General features: G+C 39.2%; 1 protein-coding gene across 1 annotated transcript in view; it reads left to right on the plus strand.

Moving 5' to 3' along the window:
- Positions 1-658: 658 nt before the first annotated feature.
- The window catches only part of TRIP11 (thyroid hormone receptor interactor 11), a 71,796-nt gene continuing 51,767 nt past the window's right edge, over positions 659-20,687 (plus strand). The window contains exons 1-5 of the mRNA XM_041758441.1: positions 659-1,618; positions 5,667-5,728; positions 12,026-12,136; positions 16,355-16,633; positions 19,733-19,801. Coding sequence (XP_041614375.1) covers positions 1,483-1,618; positions 5,667-5,728; positions 12,026-12,136; positions 16,355-16,633; positions 19,733-19,801 — 657 coding nt within the window. The 5' untranslated portion in view covers positions 659-1,482. The remainder of the gene's footprint in view (positions 1,619-5,666; positions 5,729-12,025; positions 12,137-16,354; positions 16,634-19,732; positions 19,802-20,687) is intronic.

Genomic DNA, 20,687 nt, shown 5'->3' on the forward strand with positions numbered 1-20,687 from the left:
TTTCTTTCTTTCTTTCTTCTTTCTTTCTTTTTCTTTCTTTCTTTCTTCTTTCTTTCTTTCTCTTTCTTTCTTCTTTCTTTCTTTTCTTTCTCTCTTTCTCTTTTCTTTCTTATTTTCTTTTAAAAGCATTCAGATTTCCAGAGCTGCTATTGCTAGGTGCCATCAGATTCTTTTTTTTTTTTTTTTTTTTTTTTTTCAGATTCTGAACAGTCATGAATAGTGTCCTGGATGGGGGCCCCTCCCGTAAATAAAATCAAAGAGAAAGCTGCCGATATATCTATAGTGTTTTGCTTAGAAAGACTGCAGACGACCTATCTACTTTTTTTTTTTTTTTAGAGCAAAGAGCGTGGTGGTCTCTCTGGCCAGGTGATGTGCCTCTGGTGCCGCTGCAGCCAGTGCCTGTCACCCACGTGACCTTCCCTCCTCTAGGGAGCAGGTGGGGCAAGGGCGGGACACTGCGCTGTGTGCACCCACTCGCGTAGGAGGGCGGTGGGGGGGCGGGCACCTGCGCACAGGGCCGCCCACACTGCAGGAGAGCTTATTAGAACAGCATTTCTTCATTCTCCGTATCAAGTTGTCCTGCTGTCCCCTGATGAGGTTTGTTCGTTTAAAGGTAGTCTGTGTTTGTGTTTTAATTTCACGGGTTAAAATCGGCTTCAGGAACAAAGCCCCCGGAGCACCCAGGAAGGCAGGATTTCAGCTCCTGAGCTGTGAAGCTCCCGGGGGGGGCACGACGGCACCCACAGGACGAGTCTAGCGCGTCCTGGCCACCGGGAATCCCGAGCTCCTACCGTGGCGTCGCGGGAATTAAGCACGCAGGTTTCACCCTCCCCGGAGGGCGCAGGGGCTTCCCGGGCTCGGCCGCCGCGGCGGGGGGCGCAGGTGCAGCGGGCGGGGCCCTGCGTCCCCACGGCCCCTGAGGCCACGCCCCCGCGGTCCGAACGGCGCCACGTGGAGGCCGACCTTGCCCTGCGCCGGAGGGGGGCGCCCTAGCCGGCCGCTCGCGGTCCTCCGCGATCCCACGCTCCCTTGCGCCACGCACACGTCCGGCAGCTCCGCAGAGCCCCTCTAGGCCAGTGCGGCGTCTCTCTATGGTGCGCCGCCGCATTCAGAGTGGGTGTCATGGCGGCCGGCGTCGAGTTGGCAGGACTTGCCCTCGGAACTGGGGAAAGTCATTAAAGCAGAGGAAGTAGTGGCCCAGGCGGACGTTGGGGCGGGCGGAGGAATGAGCAGGGGCCCCGGGGGGTCGGCCGCGGCACTGGAGGCGGACCCCCGCTGACGGCCCGGGCCCGGCCTCCGCGTGTCTGGGCCGAGCCCGGCGGTTGGGGGGAGCCGCCAGGAGCCGGCGTCGCCGGGGAGCCCCTCGCCGCGTGGTCTAGCCCGGAACCTTGGGCCCGGACCGGCCCGCGGAGGCGGAGGTTCCGGGACGCTTGGCGGCATCGTCCGACGACGCTGGACGCGGTCGTCGTCCAAACCGCCGCGATGTCGTGGCTCGGGGGCCTGGGCTCCGGCCTGGGCCAGTCGCTGGGGCACGTGGGGGGCAGCCTGGCTTCCCTCACGGGCCAGATCTCCAGCTTCACGAAGGACATGCTGCTGGAGGGCGCGGAGGCGGCGGAAGGTAACAGCTGGAGCGACGGGGGGGCTTCCTGGGACCTTCCGCAGTGTCGCGCCCCCTCTTTGTCTCTACGCTCCTTTTGCCTCTTCCTTAGCGACTTTGTCTGGCGACCGAGCCTGGGGCCCGGGGGACCGCTCTGCTTCCCCCCTGGAGGGCCGCGGCCCCTCGGACTGGAGGGACAACTGCTCCTGCGTCCAGTCGTTTATTTTTGTTTGGTTCTTCCACGCCCACCGCTTACTCGGCCTCTGCTTTGGGGGCGGGTCTGATTTTCATCCTTTCCCTTCACACTGACACAATTAAAAAAAAAAAGTATCTGTGCGTGGCACAGTCACTTTTTTCCCTTGGAGTTTTGTAACAACTGAAGCAACTGATGAAAATCTTTATGACGCTCAGGTTCCTTCTGACTTGAATATATTGTTAGACATGGCTGTGTTTTCCTCTTAGTTATTTTACATTTTTGCTTATTCTGATGACACAGTACAGCGTTCCAGCTGAGATGTATTTTTGTGCCTAATTACCCATTCCACGTATGTTTCTCCAGTAAAACAAGGACGATACCCATCCTTAGCAACTCTCCTTTTTGACGTCCTTGTTTTGCTTTGCTAATGAATAGTGACCCAGAGTCACATAGTGATTGATAGTTAACGTTAATATTTTGATTTCTTGGGTTTTTTTTTCCATAAGTAGTATTTAGATCTAAAGAGTACTGTATCTGTTTATTTTTTTTTTTTAAAGAGTACTTTAAATTTCAATGGAGGTCTGCCTCCAGAGAGATGATGGGCTGGTCTTTTGGATGAGAGCATTCTTTGGATGATTTTATTTCTTATAAGTAAATAAATTAGCATTCTGGTTTAATTTCTTTATCCTGATATAATTGAAACTTCATGTTTATTGGGTTGAAATAAAGATGGTTTGAGAAAAAGTCTATTCAGAATTTGTCTTTTTAAAAAGGAGGAGCTTTGGAGAGCTGCTGAAATCCATTTTACTACTTGGAGTACACCTCGGGTGGGAAGGGCAACAGGTGGGACAGGTTGGGGAGAGACTGAATGGGACTCTCCCTGTGTTGGGGAGGAGGGTCATGTGACCTTTAAATTTAGAACAGAAAAGGGCTGGATGGCATGGGAGATGACTAGTCTCTTCCCAGATCCTGGTTAGGGGAAAACAGCTGGATACTCCTAGAAAATATGCATTCTCCACCCCCACCCCCCCCATCTGACTGTTTATAGGGTTAAGGTGGAATGCTTTTTGTTCTTCCTACCAAATATATTCCTGTATTCTCATTCTTAATGGTTTCATCATCTGCCCAGTCTCTTAAATTAGAAACCTTTGTCACCTTTGTTTTGCTTCTTTTTTTTTTTTTTTCCCATTTCTTGTTTCCATTTGGTCACTAGATCTTGTTCATCCTGTGCCAGAATTGTTCCTTATATTCCTCTTTTCCTTTATTACTCCCTCTGTTTCCTTTCGTTCAGACCCCCATCCTCTCTCCCATGCACTTTTTCCTTCCGTATCCTGTCACCCATTTCTCCCTACTCAATCCCATGTTCTTTGTGCTGCCAGTTTTCTAAAACACAGCTGCTTTAAAATCTTTTAGCTCTGCTCTTTACAGGATAAAATCCAAAGCTCTTGGTTTTGGGAGACCAGAAAACTGTTCTGAGATCAATGTCCCTTTTCTAGTCTTACCTCTTATTCCTTCCCCTTCTCTCCAAATTGCCATACATATGCATGTTCACACACTTATGCTCTTGCACCCAGAGCTTCTGCCACATGGAACCTTGTGAAGTCCCTACGACCCCAAACCTTTGCATGGAAAGCCCTTCCTTTTCTACTTCCTTCTTTGCTTGGAAAACAGTTTTTTCCTGTATGACCTTGCTCACGTGCTGGATACTTGGTGCAACCATTCTCAGTCCGTGACAGGCTGAGTTGATTGCATGTGATCCTCTGGATCTCTCTTTGAGAGCACTTACCATGTTGAGTTATAATTTACTTCTTTTCTAGATGCTCAGCATAGGGAATGTACATATATATGTTATCCTTATATTACCAGTATTTGGCACCTTCCCACATAGTATAGGCACAGAAAAAATTTGCTGATTAAAATTTGTGATTAAAAATCTGCAAAGTTGCTTAATGCTATTATTATCTCCCTTTCTAATAGGACTTGCTTTTAACACCTAATTTATTGATTCTATAAATCATTAAAAGGGTCAAAATACAGTTCATTTATTCATTTAACAAGTATTTATTGAGCATCTACCCTGTGCCAGCAGTGAACAACAGTTCCAAAATAGCACTTTTGGTACACCTTCAAAATTATCCATATTTGCAGTATCAGAAAGTTCCTGTTGTACCAAAAACTACTGATTTATTCAGGATTAGGAGCTTGGGCTTTTCAGTTAGACATGGGTTGGAATCCACCTCCATGCATTACAGGTTGTGGGATCTTTGGCAAATTCTTATTTAGCCTCTTTAAAGCAGAATTCCCTTATCTGTTAAATAGATGTAATCATACCTGTCGTGGGATTGGGAGGATTAAGTGAAATCACGATTGTAAAATGCCTAGCAGATGGTAAGCATTAATAAGGAGTAGCTGTTTTTGTTTTCCCTCAGTGAGGAAGTTGTTTTTGGTCTGTAAAATATCTCCCCTTTATTCTTAAACAGACCAGGATTTTTATTTTTTATTTTTATTTTTTTGGAGGCAGTAAGGAGGAGAGCTGCATAAAACTATTTTTATCCCTCTTTGAAACAATTGCTGCTTCTAACATTGACCCTCCTAAACAGACTAGATTATAATTTGTTCTCTTCTGAGAAGCAATTAGATGATCCTGTTAGAGTTTCAAGCGAGATATATAAACAACCACAGAAGCAAATGCACCTGGTGATTTTCAAAATTAAAAAAAATGGTTTTCTCACTATTCTATACTGAATATCATTTGTGTTTTCTTTTGACTTAAACTGTAAATCAGAGAAGTTATTTTTATAGTGTTAAAATGGTGTAACATCTCTCTCTCACTGTGTGCCTATCATAAATAAATAAAAAACTTTTTAAAAAAAGAAAATTATAAAATGGTGTAACAAATGAAAAATACTAGTACCTAGGAAAAAAATCTTACCTCTGTGGATGATCATGCTCTGGTGGCATCGAGAGTGCCATTTTGACACTGCTGGCCTCTTGCTCTCCCTTTTTTTAAAAAAATTTTTTTAATTTTTAGACTTTTTTTTTTATTTTTTTATTTATTTATTTTTTTAAGTAAACTCTATGCCCAATGTGGGGCTTGAGCTCATACCCTGAGAATAGGAGTCACATGCTCCACTAGATGGGCCAGCCAGGTGCCCTATCTCTGATTCTCCTTTTTTTTTTTTTTAATTTACTTTTTATTGGTGTTCAATTTGCCAACATATAGAATAACACCCAGTGCTCATCCCGTCAAGTGCCCCCCTCAGTGCCCGTCACCCAGTCACCGCCACCCCCCGCCCACCTCACCTTCCACCACCCCTAGTTCGTTTCCCAGAGTTAGGAGTCTTTCATGTTCTTCTGACTCTCCTTTTAAATGAAAATATACAAGAGCAGACTGAGCTCATTCCCATTTTAAATAAATAGTGCTCGTGTTACTTGACATAAGTATTCTTTTAGTGCATTTTCATTATTTATTTATGGGTCATTATTATTTGATAGTATTGGAAGCAGAAGTTAGAAATAAGGCCTAAGCGCCAGTTTTATAACTCTCATCTAAAATTATACTAAACCCAAAGATATTTTAATTTGTAAAACTCAATTTTCCATAATAAAATTTTAATGAACACTTCCAAGGGAGAAATGTAGATGTCCTACCTAGATACAGAAGGCAGGCAAAAATAATGACTTATGTACTGATAAAGCATATATGTAGCAGTAGGAAATTGTGATAAAAGTCAAGTGGTATTTGTCTTTTGAATTTGTTCTTGGCTCCACATACCATTCTGTTGAAAGCTCAGTAAAATATATGTACTTCACAATGCCTGTTTATTCATATGGTGTTGATCATATATTCAGTGTATGCTGTTTCTTTCATAGAAGAATTACCTAATTCTAGGAGAAAGGAAGTTGAAGCCATTCATGCAATCTTAAGATCAGAGGTAAGGAAAATTAAAGACTATTATTGAATTTATATTTTTTCTTTTTTGAGGGCATGACAGTAAACTCATACGGTTTTTCAGTTCTTTTTACTGTACTGCTTACCACTTTTATCTCTTCTCTTTTATCCCAGTTCTTTTTTCATCTTTTAGATGAATATATTTACGTGTTACTGCACTTTGCTGCTTAATATTCCTGTCTCTGCTTCTATGTGCTGGAAGTTGGAAAATGGCCAAGTGTAGAAATATAGAAATACTAGTGGCAACAATTTATCAGGGAATTACCAGGTTCTGACAGTGTGCTCAATTATAGTAGTACATTTATTGAAGTATAATGTGAAGAATGCAATTCTGTTTAATCTAGGCCTTTTAAATCTGCTAACAGGAAAAAAAAAGTGTGATATTTGCACACAAGAGTATAGGTATAACAAATTAGTTTTGCCATTTTTTTTCCCCATTGTTCGTCAGTGCCTTGTGGTGACTACCTCTGGACATTGTACTTAATGGGGAGGAGGAAAACTTGGGAACGATTCAAAGGAAAACCATAAAGAAAATGATTTAAAAAGAGATCTATTGTATAGTACTAATGACACTCAACTATTTAGCTTTTGAATAAGAACAATGAGGGAACATGTAGTATTTCATTAAGATATTTTTAGAGGACTCTGAGAAGTACGGTTTCCTCTTTGCTGAGCCCATAAAAAGAGAAAATTGGATTTAAAATATCAGAAAGTATTTCCTGATGAGCATTATTGAACTCTGGCCCAGATTACTGAGGTGGACGTAGAGGGACCTCTCAAGAAGACTGTCATGGTTTTATACTGTCTCAATTCAAGGTGGCACTTGGGTGACACTTGAGACGTTAGGTATAATTACCTAGTAAGTAGATGCTTCAGTGACAGATGAACTTAATAAATAACTTATTTATATGGCTGAGATAGGAAATTGTTCCTGTAATCCCTAAAGAAATCTTTAAGAAGGCACTGAATAATTAATACAGGCTCACCCCGAAAAATTAAATGGTAGAGATGTGTGTAGTGATATTAATTTAAGTAAATTTGGGCAGCCCGGGTGGCTCAGCGATTTAGCTCCACCTTCAGCCCAGGGAGTGATCCTGGAGACCCGGGATCGAAGTCCCACATCAGGCTCCCTGCATGGAGCCTGCTTCTCCCTCTGCCTGTGTCTCTGCCTCTGCCTCTCTCTCTCTGTGTGTCTATCATGAATAAATAAATAAAATCTTAAAAAAAAATTTTTTTTAAGTAAATTTGCCAGTGTCCATTTGGGGGAAAAAAGTAAATAGGATGAACCTGCTTAGTGAATGTCTGCTCTGTATTGAGTTAGCGAAGGGAGAAGAGAAATCTTCTGTCCCTCTGTTGGTCTCACTTCTAATCTCCCAGGGTTATGGCAAACATGATTCTAGTGTTTAGAAATATTTTTGGTATAATACATCCCCAGATGAGAAGGCCAGTTTCCTTATTTGATGCTTATTCACAATAGCTTGAGCTACTCAAATACTAGAGGACAAGAGACTGTTGGATTTCCCAAGGGCTTTGTTTTCTTAGGTGATTGATTCTTAGCTGTCTGTGCGTTAGTACAAAAGCACTTTATACCTTCACCCCATACATAACTGTGCAATAAGAGAGTAAGGTGAAGCTATGATTGAAGTCATCAGGAAACTAAAAAATATAAAGTTGTATTTAGAAAGTTTTAGATTTTATTTACTTGTTTTAGAGAGAGAGAGAGAGTGGGGGGAGAGGCAGCAGGGGAGTGGAAGAGAGAATCTCAAGCAGACTCCTTGCTGTGGGTCTTGATCCCTCAACCTGGAGATCATGACCTGAGCCAAAACCAAGAGTTGGATGCTTAACATATATGTTAATATATATACATTCTTTGAATGTAGTTAACTGGTTTTTAACTCTTATGCATGAGCTGAAATGCATCTTATTTTGTAAATACTGGTTCCAGATTTCACTTACATCTCTAATAGATTTCAACTGATCATGACTTCTGGTTCTTCTTGACTTGTGTCATTAAAACTACTATTTTTGAAAACTGTGATGCCTCATGATTTGTTGATGAGGGCTGTCGTCTTTGCTCCATAATTATAAAGCCAATTTATAAATACCAATTAGATTTAGAAATACCGGGATCCCTGGGTGGCGCAGCGGTTTGGCGCCTGCCTTTGGCCCAGGGCGCGGTCCTGGAGACCCGGGATCGAATCCCACGTCGGGCTCCCGGTGCATGGAGCCTGCTTCTCCCTCTGCCTGTGTCTCTGCCTCTCTCTCTCTCTCTCTCTGTGACTATCATAAATAAATAAAAATTAAAAAAAAAAAAAGATTTAGAAATACCGATTACAGTGATCAGTCCACTGAATTTTTTTCCCTTATGTCATCTTTTTTTTCCTATTCACTTTTTTATACACACGGGCATGTAGCATTTTTCCATGTATGAACTACATCAAGTAAATATTGGTGTGCAAATACCATATATAGTGAAAGAATACCGTCACATAGCCATTTAGTAAAGTTGAATGGCTCAGGTCCTTGTCACAAAATAGTGTGAGGTAAAATCTTTTCCTAATGAATGAGTAACTTGATGAGAACATTGTATTTCTTGTTTGTTCTTAGAAATATATTGTTCACTCATCAATTCTGGAGTTTGAGAAAATCCCTGCAGGATATTATTATGTGAAGACTTGGCTGGGATTTTGTCTCTCCAGCCTGCTCACCACAAGCATCAGACTATGGAATGCTGTTTTCTGTCTCCTCACATTTGTCTTCTGAGTTGTCTAATTAGCTGTGAAATGTTTTTCTCTGTCTTCTTTTCTTTGGGGAAACGAAAATTCTTAATTTTCAAATGTGTTCAATGAAAGCAAAAAACAGCAAAACTAAAAAGACGCTACAAGTGGGTATCTCTAGCTTTTTTCATTTTAAAAGGTGTTGTAATACTTCAGGCACTTCAGTCAGAAAACTGGTTATTTCACTATTGCATCATTCTTCTGGGTGACTCTATTAGTCTTCTGTTTTCTCATTGTATAAGACTTTTAACCTAGCTGAGAATAATTGGTGAATGGTAAAATAATTTTTAAAATGGTAAACATCAAAATGTTTCAAATACAGAAAAAATAAGCTCTTTACAATCTCATGAATGTTCTTAGATTTATAAAGGGCTCAGCAACTTCTTATGGTAAGTGCAAGATAGAATAAGTCTCATTTTATAATTTATTTTTAACATTTTATTTTTTTAAGAATCTTTTTTTTTTTTTTTTTTTAAGATTTTATTTGAAAGATAGCAAGAGAGAGCAGAGCAGGAAGGAGGGAGGGGCAGAGAGAGGAAGCAGGCTCCCTTCTGAGCAGAGACCCTGATGTGGGACTCATGTAGGACTCAATCCCAGGACCCCGGGATCATGAGCTGAAGGCAGACACTTAACTGACTGAGCCACCCAAGCGTCTTAAGATTTTACTTTTAAGTAATCTCTACACTGAATGTGGGGCTCGAACCCACAACCACAACCTCAAGATCAGGAGTCGCATGTTCCACCAACTAAGCCAGCCAAGCACCTGGAGTTTTATTTTATTTAAGAAATAAGTAATTTTTCTCTGTTAGAGGATGTATAAGAAAAAATAAAAGTTATAAGTATCTGTCCTTACAGGTAGGACTACTCAAAAAAGAAACTCAGAAAATAAAGTTGGGTCCAGTAGACCTTGATGGTATAACAGGTTGAGCAGGATGGAATCATTTAAGGATATGAGAACCTCATAGATTTATTTCAAGGGCAGAAATTGTAGCCAGACTTCAGAAAGGGGCTTGCAAGCAGAACTGCAGACAACTAGGGAAATGTCTCTCATTTTTACTCTCTGTTCCTTATGTATGTTTATTTGTTTTCCTTTCAGACAAGCCGTCCTGGTTCCATATTCCATATAATAGAAAGTATGTCCTTCATGAATTTGGCAACCTTGTGACTCTCACATGGCTAGGGAGGTGAGGGCACCTCACAAGCGATTAGATATTGGCCAAATCAGAAGTTTTCACGTTCTGGTTATTAACCAGAGTTCACTAAATAGACTTAGGTTTTTTTGTTTTGTTTTTAAAGATTTTATTTTTTCATGAGATCCCAGGACCCCGGGATCATGACTTGAACCGAAGACAAGACATTCAACCGTTGAGCCACCCAGGTGCCCCTAGACTTAGTTATTTTTATCTGAAAAAGCCAGAGTAGACTTTATTACTGGATTTTTTACTACACTATATTGTGTTACTTCAGTTATGTTTGGTATTTTTCATGTTAAAAGCTCACAGAAAAAAAAAAAAGCTCACAGAAAGTCATTGGCAGAAGTTGCCAATAGAATAGAAGGTAATTAATTGTGTGGGCCTGTGTCTTATTTGTTTCTTCAAGATAACCAAAATCTATTAGATTTTTGGGGACAGACTCACAAACTAGGATTTGTGTTCATTCCTTTGAATTTCTCTGTGTATTCATAAAATCTCCCTGGATAAAAACTTTCACATCTGTTGATATAAGAAATTCCTGGACTCTTAAGACATTCTCAAAGTGAAAAAGTCTTCATCTTCTAGCAGAACTTTTTTTCCTACCACATCAGTCACTGTTTTCTTAGCTTTCATTCTTAAACTGTGTTTGTAGATGTATTAGTAGAATTCTTGGTTATTTGTGATAATTTGTAAATTCTTTTGCCAAAGAGCTTTAGTGCCCACTTATGTTGCTCCATTATGTCCTTTTTCATTCAAATTCTAGGAATGATAATAGGTTAAAATAATTTAATATTTGAGTACATAAAATTTAAGTAAATTTTATTAAGATTTAGGGGCGCCTGGGTGGCTCATTAGGTTAATAAGCATCTGCCTTTGGCTCAGGTCATGATCTCGATGTCCTGGGATCAAGCCCAGCATCAGGCTTCCTTCTTAGCAGAGTGTCTGCTTCTCTCTCCCTCTGCTCCTCCCTACTGCTGCTCCTCTCTCTCTCTCTCTCTCTCTCTCTCTCTCTCTCTCTCCAAATGAGATTTACTTATTTGAAAAAAATAAAAAAGATTTACTTATTTGAGAGAGTGAGTGCACATGTTCTCTCTCTCTCTCTCTCTCTCTCTCTCTCTCTCTCTCTCATGAATTTAGGGAGGGGCAAAGGGAGAGAATCTTTAAAGCAGACCCCCTGCTGAGTAGGGAAACCCAACACAGGGGGGCTCCATTGCATGACCCATGAGACCATGCCCTGAGCTGAAACCAAGACTGAGACGCTTAAGTGATTGAGTCACCCAGGTACCTCCAAATTTAAGTAGTTTCTTATTTTTTATTTTTTTATATTATTTATTTATGAGAAACCAGAGAGAGAGAGAGAGACAGAGAGGCAGAGACACAGGCAGAGGGAGAAGCAGGCTCCATGCTGGGAGCCCGACATGGGACTTGATCCCAGGTTTCCAGGATCACGGCCTGGACTGAAGGCGGCACTAAACTGCTGAGCCATCCGGGCTGCCCAAATTTAAGTAATTTTTTAAACATATTTTCCAAAGTTTTCAAAGACTGTGAGGTCTAGATTCATTGAATTAGAATGTTTTTGTCTACCTCAAACTACTTGTGTACTAGTTTTTGAACTCGGTTCTAGTATGGTTTTCAAATTGGATTTTTCAGAAGTGCTTCAGGATCTGGCAGACAAGCAGACAAGGAATATGAAGCTTTGGCCTCCTACCTGTACTTCAGCAAGAAGTCTTTTTTAAAAAGATTTCTTTTAAAAATGTTGGGTGGCTCAGCAGTTGAGTGTCTGCCTTCGGCTCAGATTGTCATCCCAGTCCGGGGATTGAGTCCTACATTGGGCTCCCTGCGTGGAGCCTGTTTCTCCCTCTGCCTGTGTTTCTGCCTCTCTGTGTGTCTCTCATGAATAAATAGATAAAATCTTTAAAAAAAAATGTTTTTTGCAGAGAAAATAAAAGTTGAAACGTGTAACATAGTTTATTCATTAATCAAACATAGATTGCCTATTACCTGCCAGACCCTGGACATGCAGAGATGGGGGAAACATTGATTGTTGGCTTTTTCTTAGCAAAAGATCAAACTGAACAAGATTTTTTTTTCTGCTTTGGTTCAGAATTTTGTATAATCTCTATAAATATGTTTATTGTACTTCTAACTTTAATTGAAACTGTATTTCAAAGACCAGAATTCTGTCTGAGGATTTCTATATTTTATATCTTTTTTTGTATAAAGCAGTATATTTTTTGTGATGCCATACACATAACTGTTATTAACATGTTTTAGTCTTTTTGTTGAAAATACTTTTTTCTTTATTTCTAGAATGAGAGACTCAAAGAACTTTGTACTGATTTAGAAGAAAAGCATGAAGCATCAGAGCTTCAAATAAAGCAACAATCTACAAATTACCGAAATCAACTACAACAGAAAGAGGTAAAGGTTATTACAGTTACTTCATATTTATTTCATTGTGATGTTTTTAGGAAGATTTTTAAGAGTTATAAATCAAACTATAACATAGATACATGAAAATATTTAAAGAGTGATGAAGTTAGTAATTCCCAACTCAGTTTGATCCTGCTAATTTAACAAGAATGCTAAGCTTTTCTGTTAAATTTATATTTTATAAGCTAACCTTTACTTCCTACCTTCCAAAAGAGGAAAACTTTTAATAAAATATCTTCACGTATCTTTTATAATTTCTGATTTTATGAAACCTAATTTCTACTCTATTTACTTAAAATTGTGAATCAGTGTAATTATTGCTAATGACATTTCATTTTTTTTGTTTAAAGATTTTATTTATTTGAGAGAGAGCGAGTGAAAGAACACAAGCAGGGAGGGGCAGAGGGAAAGGGAGAAGCAGGCTCCTGGTTTGCAGGAAGCCTGATGGGGGGCTGTAACCTGAGCTGAAGGCAGCTGCTTAACTGACCCACCCCAGCACCCTGACTTTTTTTTTTTTTTTAAAGATTTATTTATTTATTCATGAGAGAGACAGAGAGAGAGAGAGAGAGAGAGAGAGAGAGGCAGGCTCCATGCAGGGAACCTGATCTGGGAATCGATCTCGGGACTCCAGGATCACGCCCTGGGCCAAAGGCAGGCACTTCTCTGCTGAGCCACCCAGGCTTCCCCACCCTGACATTTTTAAAAAATAATTTGACTACCGTGTTAATGTGTACTGAATTGGCATTTACTTGATGTCCATGGAAAAACAGAATATCAAGTCTGTTGAGTTGACTTACATTGTTCTGCGAATATTTTTCCCCTTTAATTTGTTAGAAATGTTTATTTTGAAATAGACTTATCTCTCTGTGGTGCTGGTAATAGATACAATGTAACTTAAACAGTGTTATAATGTATCCTTAAAATACAGACTGTGTCCATGTTTCTCTCTTTCTTTTTTTTTTTTTAAGATTTTATTTATTTATTCATGAGAGACACAGATAGAAAGAGAAGAGCCAGAGGCAGAGGCAAAGGGAGAAGCAGGCTCCATGCAGGGAGCCTGACATGGGACTTGATCCCAGGACTCCAGGATCATGCCCTGGGCAGAAGGCAGCAGTAAACCGCTGAGCCACCCAGGCTGCCCGTGTCCATGTTTCATTCTGTGAATTCTCTTCAGTGTTTAGTACATAAATGGAATTCAGTAAATAGTTCTATTGAATTGAATTAAACTATTTCTTGTTTAATTATCCAGATCATTTGGGTTTTCTTCAGTTTGTTGATTAAATATTCATTTCTACCATAATAACTTCATATATGAGTTTTTTTAAGATTTATTTATTTTTATTGCTTCTTGGCCTTTTGGCTCAGATCAAGTGAAAAGATTTCTTTATTCTAGAGAGAGAGTGGATGTGCAGGCACGAGAGCAGGGAGGGGCAGATGAGAGGAAGAGACAGAATCTCAAGCAGATTCAGAGCTGAGTGCAGGGCCTGAAGCCATGCTCAAACTCACACCCCTGAGGTCATGACCTGAACTGAAACCAAGACTTGGATGCCTAACCAACTGAGCCACCCAGGCACCCTCATATATGAGTTTTTAAAATTTAGATGGAAATAAATAAATAAATAAATAAATAAATAAATAAATAAATAAATAAATAAAATTTAGATGCACTGATTTTTTTTTTAGTTCCTTTAGTAACATGCTAAAATGAAAAATAAAAGTAAGCCACAGTAAAGATAAACACTTAAACTTAAGTTTCCAATCTATAAGGAATTGATTTCATAAAATATAATAAATTACTACAAAAATAAAATTAATATAAAAAAGGAAGATTACAAGTTCAAGGTAAAGCTAAAAGCCCACTTTTTTTTTTTTTAAGATTATTTATTTGAGGGCAAAGCGAGCAAATGAGAGACCATGAGTGGAGGGGGATGGGTCAAAGGGAGAGGGAGAAGCAGGCTCCCCCTGAGCAGGGAGCCTGATGCAGGGCTCCATTGCAGGACCATGGGATCATGACCCATGCCGAAGACAGACACCCAACCAACGGAGCCACTCAAGTGCCCCTAAAAGCCCACTTTTTAAAAAGATTTAACAGATTATAAAATTTCTCTGTCAAATTGCTTTAAAAGACTATTAAGCCTTACTCTTTAAACTTCTGTACTTGTCATGGACTGGTAGTAAAACATTCATGCCTTCAGTCCATAAACCACACTTTGAGCAACACTGACTTGTAAATATTACAATAGAGCAGTAGTTCCCAACTAGGGATTTACAGCTGAATCATCCGTGACACCTTAAAAAATAATATGTTTATGTCCTCTAGGAGATTCTGATTTTGGTGTACTGGGAAGGGGCCATGGTATTGGTATTTTCCAGGAACTCCATAGGTAATTCTGATGTTTACATACTAATTGAAAACACTGCTGTGGAAAATCTGGCATTTTATTTTCTACTTAACTATTGATATTAGAGGGCAAATTAAGCATTTTAGTGTAGAAATACCTCTTTGTTATTAGAGCTCGCATTTTTTAACTCTATAATGATATAGATACCAATTTTATAATGAGAACTTTCTTTGTATTAAAGCTACACTTGAAAAAAAATTGTGGATTTCAGTGCTTTTTTTTTTTTTTCTTTAAAGATTTTATTTATTTATTCATGAGAGACATAGAGAGAGAGAGAGAGGCAGAGACACAGGCAGAGGGAGAAGCAGGCTCCATGCAGGGAGCCTGATGTGGGGACTCAATCCTGGGATTCCAGGATCACGCCCTGGGCCGAAGGCAGGCGCTAAACCGCTGAGCCACCCAGGGATCCCCGATTTCAGTGCTTTTTACTAGAATGAAAGATAATTTATAAATATACTTAAGATCTGTTTTCTACCCTTGTTGTGATATTCATATTCATATATTCATATTCCCCAAAGATGCAATTTACCTTTCATCATTAATGGGCAAATGAATGAAAGGTGTGCACTGATACAAATTTCTTTTAGAAAAGGAGCTCTGATGTGAGAAACCTGTTTGTTATGACACTTGACATAATCATGCTTGGTTTTTGTTTAATTGCTTGGCTTTATATGTATATGTATAATGGTTGGTTGACTCCCAATATCATATTCTTTTCCATTGTGGCAGGATATCGTCTGGAGTAGGTATTTTATGGGAAGCTTATCTCAGTTCTCCTTAGCTTATTTACTTTTATATTTCGAGTAATCTCTCAGAATAAGTATGATTTTTATGGTAATATGGCATACCTATGTTCATAATTTCTTCTGGGCAGTGAGTTAGTATTGCCAGCCCTTAGTCAAAACTTTACTAAGGGTTTTGGAATTTTTATTTTATTATTTCCCTGAGTAAAGTCATATTTTCACTGGCTCCTTTTTGCCAAGGCTAAAGCCAAGGTCTCTTTCATTATATGATTTCTTTCTAAGACTCAAAGGCTAGTAATAATAACCACAGGCTCACTGTGTTATCTAAGAATGGATTAATAAAGCATTTCTTCAGTTATACAGACCAGTACAAAGTAACCCCTGATTCCTGGTGCATTTTAAGCCTAAATTCCATATGTAGACTTAAAATCAGTAACGTAAGACTATGCCAACATATGCTCCAAAGAAACTTGCTAATACATAGACTCCTGCAGCTTTCATTTTCCTATCACTTACAGTTGAATAATACAAATGGAACCCTTGAAATTGCCTATGGTACTTGACACCTTAGAATGTAGTAAACCCAAGTTTAACTGAGAATTTTGTTGGCTTAGTTAACATAGGAGCGAGATGTTCTTTTTTTTTTCTTTTCTTTTTTTTATGATAGTCACACACACAGAGAGAGAGAGAGAGAGGCAGAGACACAGGCAGAGGGAGAAGCAGGCTCCATGCACCGGGAGTCCGACGTGGGATTCGATCCCGGGTCTCCAGGATCACGCCCTGGGCCAAAGGCAGGCGCCAAACCGCTGCGCCACCCAGGGATCCCAAGATGTTCTGATCTTTTTGCTCTTTGAACCATTATCTCTGTTTTAACTAGTAATCAATCATGTTTGGTTTTTTAATAAAAATGTTATGGTTGGGGGTCTTACAGAAGCCTTGGATTCAGCTGATAGAGTTACCATCATTGGATAATTTTAAACAAATTATTATAACAGTCTAGAAAGAGGTCAGGATGGTTATTTTAAAGTGCCTTCTCTAAAATACAGATTGTAAATGTGTAGGTAGAAATCAGCCATCTTAAAGCAAGACAGATTGCACTGCAGGATCAGTTGCTGAAGCTGCAGTCAGCTGCTCAGTCCGCACATTCAGGAGCTAGCAGTGTACCAGCAGCCCCGGCATCATCTCCGTTCAGCTATTCTGTCAGTCATCATGCTTCAGCTTTCCATGACGATGACATGGACTTCAGTGACATAATTTCATCACAACAAGAAATAAACAGATTATCAAATGAAGTTTCAAGACTTGAGTCTGAGGTTGGCCATTGGAGGCATATTGCTCAGGTAGGTAAAATTGACACGAGTCTTTGAAAACTATTAGGAAAAAATGGTGGTTCTATATGTACAATTTTGGTATCAGAGAGAACCCTGGACTAGGAAATTGAAGATCTGTATTCTAATTCTGCCAGTGATTTTCTGAGTGGTTTTTGGTCAGGTCATCTTTCTCTCTCAGTCTTCGTTTCCCCCTCTATAGAATATTTGGGAGAAATTTTCAAAAAATTGAGAGCAACAGAACCATATTTTATTTTATTTTTTTAAATTTTTTTTTTAATTTTTATTTATTTATGATAGTCACAGAGAGATAGAGAGAGAGGCAGAGACACAGGCAGAGGGAGAAGCAGGCTCCATGCACCGGGAGCCCGACGTGGGATTCAATCCCGGGTCTCCAGGATCGCGCCCTGGGCCAAAGGCAGGCGCCATACCGCTGTGCCACCCAGGGATCCCCAGAACCATATTTTAAAATAAAATAAAAAATTACAAGTTCAGGACTTAAAAGAGATAAAAATGGAGTTGCTATGATTGAGCTAGCATCTTTTCCCCTGGAGTCTTTGAGGCTTCTTTTTTTTTTTTCTTTAATAATAATAAATTTATTTTTTATTGGTGTTCAATTTGCCAACATACAGTATAACACCCAGGGCTCATCCCGTCAAGTGCCCCCCTCAGTGCCTGCCACCCAGTCACCCCCACCCCCCACCCTCCTGCCCTTCCACCACCCCTAGTTCGTTTCCCAGAGTTAGGAGTCTTTATGTTCTGTCTCCCTTCCTGATATTTCCCACACATTTCTTCTCCCTTCCCCTCTATTCCCTTTCACTATTACTTATATTCCCCAAATGAATGAGACCATATAATGTTTGTCCTTCTCCGATTGACTTACTTCACTCAGCATAATACCCTCCAGTTCCATCCACGTCGAAGCAAATGGTGGGTATTTGTCATTTCTAATGGCTGAGGAATATTCCATTGCTTGAGGCTTCTTTGATGGCGACTCCAGGGATCCAAGAACCCAGATTGGAAACTACTTGTGTGGATGTTCTCTGAGGTTCCTCTTCTCATTAATTATGTGTATGATAAAAATCTGATCATTCGTATTATCCAATACATAAAGCAAACTATTCTGTATTTTGTACATTAGAAATTAAATCCTTGCTATTTGGGCTATAAACTTTCTTTCAAGGAACACTTTGTCTTTTTTTAAAAGATTTTATTTATTTGACAGAGCGCACGTGTGCGTATGCAGGGGAGCAGCAGACGAGGGAGAAACAGGCTCCCCGCAGAGCAGAGAGCTAGATGTAGGGCTTGATCCCAGGACCTTGGGATCATGACCCAAGCCAAAGGCAGACACTTAACTGACTGAGCCACCCAGGCATCCCTCAAGGAACATTTTTCATCTTATATATCAGATTCTATATACTATTGAGACGTCTGTCTACATGAGACCCAAAGGAAACTGGAATATTGTACATTTGGATTTAATTTCATCAGTGTAGAGAGAAAAAGTATATAAGTAAAGAAATTATTTTCTTTTTGTGAGTGTGATCTAGTTATATAAAGGAAAAACCCTGCCAATTAAAATTACCTTTTGCTTCCCAAGTTGCTAGAGATTCCCAGTACCCAAAATAAATGGAATGATCACTTTGTCCATCTTCTATCTAAAAATGTAATAGTTCTTTAACTACTGTCAAATTGTAGATTTTCTATCCTACCTTTAGAGATTAGGATTTTGTAGCCTATTTTAGGGCCTTGGAAATTGCATTCAAATAAGTAAACATCCCAGGTGATTCTGATACACATTTTAAGAAACATTGCCTAGGATAAGTTTTTATGGGGAAGAGATTAATTTTTTGGTAAGTGTATTTAAACATATCTTGAATATTTACTATGTTATAGACCTATAATAGGATATACTCTAGGTAGAAAAGGCATAATTGGGATCTTTCGGGGGACTTAAGTTTTTAGCAAACCATAGTAAAACTTATTTGTGTTATATTTTACAAGACATTTCTAAATATCCTAATATATATTAATCTTCATAACTATGAGGTATTTATTACCCCTTTTACAGTTTAATACAATTACTGTAAGTTTAATATATTTACTGTCTCAGTCATGAAGTTGTAATTCAAACAGGCATCTTTTGACTCCAAATCTTGTATTCTTTCTAGTATATTGTGTCCCTCTTTTGATCTCAAGAGCAGCTTTTGGTTCCTTAACATGCTATATATTAAGTGTTAATAAATAGACAACATTCAGCTTTGAATGTGAAGAGAAGAATCCAAAAGTTTAATTGTCAAACCAAAGATGATTTTGTATTGAGGTAGAGATCTTCTGGTTAAAATCATTTAAAAAAGATTTTTACTTGGTTATTACTAGAATTAATGTTGGGTAATTGGCATTTTAGAAATTTTCCTTTTAGGAAGCTGTTTCATTTTCATCAGATTTACATTTTGTTAAGCTAAGTAAAATATTCTCTGTTTTCCTTCTTAACGTTGGTTATTTTGTGAGAGTGTCTCCATAATTAACAAACACTTGAAAATTATGTTTGTGTTTTTTTTAGAAAGAGAGAGTTGGGGGAGGGTCAGGGGAAGAGGGAGAGAGAGAATCTCAAGTAGGGTCCACATTCAGTGAGGAGCCCAATTTCGGGCTTGATCTCACAACCCTGAGATTATGACCTGAGTTAAAATCAAGAGTTGAACGTTTAACCAGCTGAACCCAGACAGACATCCCTTGAAAATTATCTTCTATTTGTTGTGTTTTAAAAGGTACTCGGCATTCTTTTTAATCAGAATTTGTCTGAGAAATGCCCCTTTTTTGAAGAATATTTTTATTTTTTATTTTTTAAAGATTTTATTTATTCATGAAAAACACACACGGGGGGGGGGGTGCGGGGCGGGGCAGAGACACAGGCAGAGGGAGAAGCAGGCTCTATGCAGGAAGCCCGACGGACTCGATCCCAGGTCTCCAGGATCATGCCCTGGGCTGAAGGCAGCACTAAACCACTGAGCCACCTGGGCTGCCCTTGAAGAATATTTTTTAATAAAATTTGTGACCTTCTCTTTTACAAGAAAACCAATACAATTATTTTCTAATTCTGTTCTGATCTAGACTTCTAAAGCACAAGGATCAAATAGCTCTGATCAAAGTGAAATCTGCAAACTACAAAGTATCATTAAGGTAAGGTTGTTGGAACAATGGCTATTACACATCTAAAATTTTGCTTATTAAAGTAGAAGTGTGACAGAAGGCTCAATTATAAAACTATATAGATTATGATTGTTTTTATCATTTTGCATTTTCCATCTTTTGTAACAGCAAGGTATATAAAAATGTCTGTTTCCAAAATCATTTGGTTTTGAACATTTGTTTTTGTTTTTTTTAGTAGTTTATATTTCCTTAGTTTCTACTTGCTACTGCATCTTGTAAAATTGTCTTTTTTTTTTTTTTTTTAAGATTTTGTTTATAAGAATGGGAGGGAGAGGGAGAGAGAATCTAAAGCAGACTCCACATTGAGCACAGAACCCAGTGTGGGACTTGATCCTGTGACCCTGAGATCATGACCTGAGCCAAAATCAAGACTCAGTTGCTTAACTGAGCCACACAGGCTCCCCAATATGGTCTTCATTAAAACAATTCCAGGGTTGCTAAAATTTCAGGGTTTAGTGTTAAACGATATTGAGAAAATAAAATGCTAATACTATTCATTGTAAATAGCTATTTTCCTTTAATGGTAGAATTTTGCTACTTTATGTCAATTATTTTAAGAAAAATCTTGATTACATAGTTTTATCATATAGCAATGAATTGTTTTTAGTGTACAAATTATGATCAAGTGTATGGGGCACCTGAGTGACTCAGTTTGTTAAATGTCTACCTTCAGCTTAGGTCATGATCCCAGGGTCCTTGATCGAGGCCTAATTTGGGCTCCCTGCTCAGCAGGGTGTCTGTTTCTCCCTCCCTCTAATGTAATCCTCCCCCAATCAGTCTACTTGTGCTCTTAAGTGCATGCACATGCTCACCCTTTCTCAAATAAAATCTTAAAAAACATATTATCAGGTATAGA

The sequence above is a fragment of the Vulpes lagopus genome, chromosome 6 (genome assembly GCF_018345385.1).
Source record: "Vulpes lagopus strain Blue_001 chromosome 6, ASM1834538v1, whole genome shotgun sequence".
NCBI lineage: Eukaryota > Metazoa > Chordata > Mammalia > Carnivora > Canidae > Vulpes > Vulpes lagopus.